The sequence below is a fragment of the Nannospalax galili genome, unplaced genomic scaffold (genome assembly GCF_000622305.1).
Source record: "Nannospalax galili isolate Female #2095 unplaced genomic scaffold, S.galili_v1.0 scaffold382, whole genome shotgun sequence".
Classification (NCBI taxonomy): Eukaryota; Metazoa; Chordata; class Mammalia; order Rodentia; family Spalacidae; genus Nannospalax; species Nannospalax galili.
Window position 1 is genome coordinate 2,728,372 of NW_008348685.1, and position 8,132 is coordinate 2,736,503.

At 41.9% G+C, this 8,132-nt stretch overlaps 1 protein-coding gene across 1 annotated transcript; it reads left to right on the top strand.

Moving 5' to 3' along the window:
- The first annotated feature begins 227 nt into the window (after window positions 1-227).
- Window positions 228-2,641, top strand: LOC103744240 (olfactory receptor 2Y1-like). The gene has a single exon (XM_008845971.2). It carries the CDS (start codon window positions 1,703-1,705, stop codon window positions 2,636-2,638), a length of 936 nt encoding a protein of 311 aa, XP_008844193.1. The 5' UTR covers window positions 228-1,702; the 3' UTR covers window positions 2,639-2,641.
- The last annotated feature ends 5,491 nt before the right edge of the window (window positions 2,642-8,132 follow it).

Here is an 8,132-nt window from a genome sequence, read left to right on the forward strand (position 1 = left end):
CCCAAAGAATCTTAGTATAGAAAGAAAATGTTTAAAAGTGCGTGTGTGTGTGTGTGTGTGTGTGTGTATGCCAGGCTTTTTGTCATTTAAGAACATATCAGAGAAAATCTCCATCAAAATCTTATGAATAAAAGTTTTTCCTATTTTATGGGTAAGCTATCTGAGACTCTTAGAAGTGAGTCTTTGGAACAGGTGACATGGTAAGTAACAGACATAATGTGCAGGGATCTGACTGTAGTTTATAAGATGATGTATCTATGAAGGTGATCATCCTAAATGCATCTTAGGTATGCTAGTTAAGCTGCCCCTGTGCACTAACATCTTGTGTTTATCATTCACATTTTCAAGCATGGAACCCAAATATGAACACTGGTGCAACACTGAACATTGATGACTTTCCAGAACAGCACACTCAGTAATGAGAGAGACCTGCTAATGTCCCAGAATTTTTCATATTGAACATAGGTGAAACATGTTGATTACTGGTTTCTTGTCCTGATTTCTGATGAGCTTTCTTATATATTATTTTGACTTCCACCACATAAATATCAACACTTAAAGAAAAGTAACTTTTATGCATATTCCAATGCCATAACTTATTAAAATGTGTTTTTAGTTTAGTTCTCAGAGTTCTTAGTGGAAATGAATTTTCAAGAGAATGAAACAATGAGTCAAAAAACTTCGACAGCTACTACAAAGCCGTAAATGAAAATAATATTAATTGGCACCTCTTACATGCTGCAAGTGAAGACATTAATATTTTAAATCTCACTGCACCCTCTGTCACCAGGATCTCACGGGGAGAGACACACAAAAGACTTCTCATGGGTGCAGAACCACATAAATGGTGCAGATTTTTCTATCTTGACAAAAATAACTTCCTGGGAAGGTCATGGATAGGTCGACCAGTTGGATACAAATGTGCAGCACATTTGAGAAATAATGATTCATGATAAGTAATCAGTTGCAAAATATTACCCCAAAATTGATGATCCTGAACTTTTCTCAGTCCTTTGCAACAGATGCTGCTGGCCCTGGGCGGTGTTTCCAGGACTGATACACTGGCCAGTCCACTGCATGGAAAGAAATGAGTGCTCAGAGGGCAAGCTTGTGATGCCTGCTTGTTAGCCTGGGTCCTCCTCTTCGGAAACACCGCCTACTAGGACATGAAGAAGGAAAAAAGAGAACAGAAACACTAGTGTCTGTCTTTGTGTATCTTCATTTAAGTCTGATTTTTGGATGGCAGAGAGGGAAATTGAATCCAGGGATTGCACAGGCTAGTCAAGTGCTCCATTAGTCAGCCGCACCCCAAGGGCCACGTCAGAGTCTAAAGGAAGTCTCCATGTTTGGATACTTACCTCAGTCCTGTGAGAGAAATGATTCAGCATCCCTGCCTTTAGACAATGAAGCATATCTGATGCTACCAAAGAAATCCTCCCCCAAGTTTGAGAGGTCTGGATAAAATCTGAGAGGTCGGAACATGCAAGAAGCTGGACCAGAGTCCAAATGAGATCCACGTTGCCTAATCTGGTGATTTCCCAGTTAAAGAAGAGAAGAGAAAGAAGACTGGGAGAAATAGAACTGGGCAGTAAATAGAGATTGATACGCCAGATTCTGGGGTACTCAGGTAATATTAGGAATAACGTTTTAAAAATATTGCTCATAGGAAGCTTGAAATTGTTATTTGTGCAGGTGAAAAGTTATGGGAATTTTCAATACCAGTTCGGGGAAGGGCTTCATTCTGGTGGGCTTCTCGGATTTTCCTCAACTGGAAGTTTTCCTTTTCCTTTTTATTTTAGTTTTCTATTTGCTAACTCTCTTTGGCAACACCACCATCATCGCTCTCTCCCGTCTGGATCTGAGACTGCACACTCCCATGTACTTTTTCCTTTCGCACCTTTCTTTCCTGGACCTCTGCTACACCACAAGCACTGTGCCCCAGCTTCTGATCAACCTATGTGGGTTTGACAGGACCATCAGCTACGGAGGCTGTGTGGCCCAGCTCCTCATTTTCCTTGCTCTGGTCTCCACAGAGTGTTTGCTCCTGGGGGTGATGGCCTTTGACCGCTATGCTGCTGTGTGTCGTCCACTCCACTACACCTCCATTATGCATCCTCAGCTGTGCCAGACACTGGCTATCTCTTCCTGGATTTCTGGCCTTGTAAACTCTGTGATTCAGACAGGACTTGTGATGGCCATGCCCCTCTGTAGCCATCAACTGAATCACTTCTTCTGCGAGATGCCCATATTCTTGAAGCTAGCCTGTGAGGACACAGAAGGAACAGAGGCCAAGATGTTTGTTGCCCGAACAATAATCTTGATCTTCCCTGCAACACTAATTCTAGGTTCCTATGGACACATTGCCAGGGCAATTCTGAGAATCAAGTCAATGGCTGGACGCAGAAAGGCTTTTGGGACTTGTGGGTCCCACCTCATTGTGGTTTCTCTGTTTTACGGCTCAGGCATATATACATACCTCCAGCCCATCCACAGGTATTCTGAGAATGAGGGAAAGTTCGTGGCTGTCTTTTATACTATACTTACCCCCATTCTCAATCCCTTAATTTATACTCTGAGGAACAAGGATGTGAAAGGCGCTCTGTGGAAGGTACTTGGGAAAGGCTCAGACTTAGGGTAGGAGGGGGAATCAGAACTGGTACAATTAAAGATATACTCAAAGATATCCATCATAGCCCTCAGATCCTGAAACCCATCCTGTTATCTGAGGGTTACTTGTGCCTTACAAGTGCCTAGCCCTTGGGATTTCAGGATATTCCTTCTGGGAAGGTGGAAGTAGAGCTCTAATGCAGTGCTTTCTAGGCCGATGTGTACAGTCCTTGTGCATGAGAGTAAAAGCTGATTTATATTGCTGCTTTCCCCAAGAATGCTGAAGAAAAGGTTGCATTCTGGCTGCATGGGTTCTATGCATTTTGGAGATCAACAGAAGACTTAATAAAATATATCATTATATCCAAAGTCATTGGTTCCCAAGGTGATAGGTATCGATGACACTTTGCTCAGAGGCAAAGAACTCTTTATAAAAAAGTAACATCCCGAGTTCACCACTGATACTCTAAATAGTTGCAATGCTGGCTACAACCCTCACACCTCAGATTCTGCTTCTACATTTCCTGGCAGCAGTTACCCTACTAACCTAGTGGTTGCCATTACTTAGAGCAAATAAGGAGAGCATGGCCAGAGGTCAAGTTTTAGAAATGTCATCAACTACTTGAAAAAAGAAACAATATCATTAGGGCAGCACTATGGAAAAAAGCACCAAAATCTCACCAGCTGCACCAAGAAACCATGTCACAATGCTTGGTGCCATGAAAAGACTTTCGTGCAAGAAAAAAGCTGAGGCGAGAACACATGAGCATAAATAGAACAACCCTCGTGGAGCAAAGGAAGGAAGAATAAGCGGAACACAAGTGAAAGCAGAGATGAGTTCCTGAAAAGGGAAACGGGAAATTCAGACACGACACGTTCTTGACAGTCCACACCATCATCTTTTCCCACACATTTGACAATTTGTTTTGCATTGTGTGTGTGTGTGTGTGTGTGTGTGTGTGTGTGTGTGTGTGTGTGTGTGTGTGTGTGCGTGTGTGTGTGCACCACAGTACACATGTGGAGGTCAGTGGGCAGCTTACAGGAATCTATTCTCCCCATCCATCATATGGGGCCTTGGTCACTTCACTGGCCTTTTTCATGGATTTAAATGTTGGCTTTCTGTCAAGGTGTATATGTCCTTCTAAATAACCTTCTGTGTTTCCTTCTCATACACTATATTGATCCGGAGAATAAATATTCAAAGGCAGATTATAAGTCTTTAAGATCATATAGGAGACTAGCATATGGTCTTATCTTGGAGGTAGTTTATAATTTAAAAAACTTAAACAATAAATAATAATTGTTCATTTTGAGTAGAAAGAGGAGGTTCCCTAATTTTTGTGTAGATTCTGTGACTGAATGTAGCATACAAATTAATACAAGGTTGCTTAACAAGAGGAAACACATACACATTTTAATAAATACCTATGTACATCAAGATCTTCACAAAAGGGTAAAAGCCTAAGAAAGTCTCTAAAGCTAGGTGGCTTTATATGTTTTTAAACAAAGAGGAAACAATATGTGAAGAAATGATAAAAACAAGTGGATCTCTCAAGTAGGTAGGGATATCTCTAAGAAATACCGGGGGTTTGAGGTCAAACCTAGTGTAAAACCATTGTTCCTTCAGTTAGTTTATTTACTTGGCTTGGGTTCATTAAACCCAAATGTCTGTCTTATGATTAAGTCTATCTTCCCATGTTAGTAGAGGGACATCACCTCTTCCAAAAGGATCCTGTGCAGAGAACAAGAGGCCACAGAGTTCTTAACCCTGAATAGGACACCTATTTCAAACCTCTGTCTCCCAAGGCTCAAGGATTATTGAGGAGATAGAAAGTCTGTAAGAGGCAGAGGGGCTGGATGATAAGGAAACAGAGCCTTTCAAACAGTTGATCGTTTACCCATATGAACTTACCACAATGGTGACAGCATGCAAAATGTCCTAATCAAGCTCATAAATCCTAGCATAAACATGGGGAAATGGGTAAGAAATCCCAATCCAACCTAAGGAACTTTGGACAGTTGAAGGCTTCTGGGAGGGAGAAAGACAGTGCCTTACAGGGATGGGACTCTTGGTGGGTCCAGTGGATGAATCTGGGACACAAATCAGACTCTATGTGATATTTGGCAAATGTGACAAGATCAGGTTGCTGATATCACATAGAAACATAGGTTTGGGTCTTCTATTATGTTCTATTGATTTACACGTCTATTTTTGTGCCAGTATCATGCTGTTTTTATGACTATAGCTCTGTAATATAACCTGAGATCTGGTATGGTGATCCCCCAGTGTCGTTCTTTTTATCCAAGATTGCTTTGAATATCTGGGGTCTTTTGTGTTTCCATATGAATTTTAGGATGATTTTTTCTAGCTCTGTGAAGAGTGTTGTGGGTATTTTGATCGGCATTCCATTGAATCTAGAGATTGCTTTTGGAAAGATGGTCATTTTCACAATATTAATTCTACCAATCCATGAAAACCCCTGAGAAATGCACATACAGTGCCTGAATATTAGTCCATATGTACACCTGGGGAGTGTATGGTAAGTGCCAGACAGGAGAGACCTCCCTTTGAGTGGTTGGTTAAAGTGGTCCAAGAGACTCCCAAAATAACACAGACTATTGCCAGAGCTCTTGATTATCTCCCAGAAATAGAAGATCCTACTGCTGAAGACAGGACATACTTTGGACACAGGGCTTGGAACAATGGAGCAGGAACTGACATGGAAGGCTTCTACCTAAAGTTTAACCCTCTGTTTCTGGAGGTTACTATGCAAGCTGCTAAGGGAGAAAAATCAATCAATGGTCCAACTCAGCCCTAAAACCTAATAACCATAATGGCCAGCAGAGCAAACTACCTCTACTTGTGCCAGTAGTGGCACTGTTATCCAGGGGACAATCAACAGCTATCTAATTGGACTTAAAGCCCTCTCAATGGGAGTGCACTCACAGGTAGCACTGTAAACACAGCCAAATACACATGGCTGGAGAAGACATAGATCCTAGAGAAAACCTATCTCTGTCTTATCTCTAGGCAAATGAAATTTCTTACCTTATGCTAAATATGGATCCTTATATTTACAGACAAGTATACTCTATAGCACTCATCAAAGAAGCTTCCTTTTGCATGAGATTGAGGCTATTCAGAACCCCACAACTGGTTAGACACCGAGAATATATGTCTGAGAGATGCTTAGTCCTAGGTGATACATCTTCAGTAGAACCTCTATGCCTAAGACTCATGGAACATAGCAAAATGTGGGGTAAAGAGAAAACTAGCGCACCCCTCAACTCTCAACAGTGAAGCTTCCTTATACAACAGTGTGATGCACACAGAAGGCCACAGTTGGCCACTTTTAAAGTGACTGCAGAGTGTGTTTTCCTAGATAGGACTCCTATACCAAACATGAGCTGCTGGTCAGAGAGAGAGCCTAGAGGTCCGCCAATTCACCAAAGCTATTGCCATTAATATTGGTTGTACACTAGAAAGGTCAGTAAGGCCATGTTGCTGAGGACATTGCATGTTGTGAGCATGGGAGAAAAAGAAGAGATGGAACTGAGACTAAGCCAAAAAACTCGGTGCCACTGGATAGATGACGTTCATATTGCCAGAAGGCACTATGAAGATGGTTGGGGAAGAAAGGATCCCCTATAATTCTACTGAAAGATGGACCCCGTGTGCTGCACACTATGGACATGCCAAGCAATACCTGCAAGTGTAATAATGGCTCGGCCAACACACGTATAACTGACAAATTTCTAATTGGATAAGGCCTGCTCCTAGGGGTGGAACACACATCTGGTGCTGCAGACCAGGCCAACACCTTGTGTTGAGAAAGGCTACAAACCCTAGAGGAGAAGCCATCATGAGTGTACTGTTTAATGAATATAGTACACCTACTGGGACATCTTCTAGGTATTCATATTTACATTCATGTTTGTTTAAATGTGTCTACTTCCTTCCATTTGTCTTTATAGTAGAAGAAACACCAGTGAGATAGATCAGTGGCCATGGCCTAAAGACAACTAATGGGGAGGCCCAAGAAGCCACTATCTCAACATGATACAAGAAGAAAGGGGTGGAGTGTCTCCCAATTGGCTAGTTCCTCCAAGGGGCAGGGCCTGCCACAGAGCATGGACTACTGAGGGGTTGCTGGGCGCCATCTTGGGACAGAAGCTGCGAGCCACAGGTGGCACACGTGGTGTGGGAAATGTGCAGCCACGCAGCAGCTCAAGGACAGAATGGCCTGACTCTTATAGACCTGGGGTGAGATCACTGGCCCCAGAGGTGTGAGCCATTGCTAGCAGTGACTATGGGCATGGTGCAGTCTGATATGGTGGGCTCTGAGCCTTGGTGTGGGGCTAGGCACTGGGTACTCACTCCTTCGTAAGTTAATAAATGCACATAAAGATATGTTATATGGTTTTCTTGATAGTTCAGGAGACCCAGAGGGAACTCGAGCAGCAAACACCCAAAAGGAAAGTATAACCAATGAGTAAAGTCATCAGTATATTTCTTTAAGAGTTCAAGGGCTTACACTTCCCAGACATTAGGCTTAAGTCTATAAAAAAAGTTATTTAGACAATTATTTCTCATTGATGATTTTGTTCCTAACCAGAAAGTGCTATTCAGATGTAAGACTTCAAATCTTGGTCTCCAATACTGTAGTGTCCACATGTAGCTAAGGGAGACAATCAGCTAATGTTCTAAAATGATGGATAAATTTGTTTTCTCCCCCTATCTAGAAGCCCTTGAGAGGGAACTGACACTGATTCTAACCACTCCAACAACTATCAAAATACCTGAAAGCAAATCCTGAATCCATCACTTTAGAGTCCAGCTTTGACAGACAAAAGAAAAATGAGAACCCAATAGAGGGATGCTTTTGGAAGTACTTGTCAAGAAATTCCAATGGACTCTCATATGAACATTTGAAAATTGCCCTGTTCTGACTTTTTTCTAGTTCCCTGTCTAGAACTTGTAATGCTAATTACTCTTGCCTTTACTTCTCCTTCACATCTCCTATTCACGATTCAAAGACTTTCTTTTCCTCCTCAAAATAAGAGTATGCAATTTGGGAGTCTTTTAGATAGACCCAGTGAAGGGGTACTCCAATTGCCTTACCCTGTGTCCCTGTTCAGCATGGAAGAAGCCAGAGCAGTCTGCGTCCCGATTTCCTATTGGCAATTTGGGTTACCCCTTCAGAGGATGGTGTGATAAGAATAGGAGGTAGGAATTGTCTAGACAGGGTAAAAAGACCCCCCAAAAAGTAACTAGTTTCATGATTAAAACTCACAATGTCCTTGGGCCTCTTAGCAACCTACTCCATTCCAAAGGCCAAAAATGTCGAAAATATTTGGGAGCTTTTATCTCATCCTTAAAAGATTTTAGGGTTACCTCTGCAGAAGGGGGAATGTTAAGAGTAGCCAAAAGCTGCATTAAAAAATTAATAAATCAAAGAATAAGAAAGAGTACATGAAGTTATCAGAAAAAAGTGATAGGGAGATATGGGAGACGTTGGAGAGGA

What these genes read in the sequence shown, in the direction of transcription:
- LOC103744240 (XM_008845971.2), top strand. Translation starts at nt 1,703, where the DNA reads ATGGGAATTTTCAATACCAGTTCGGGGAAGGGCTTCATTCTGGTGGGC.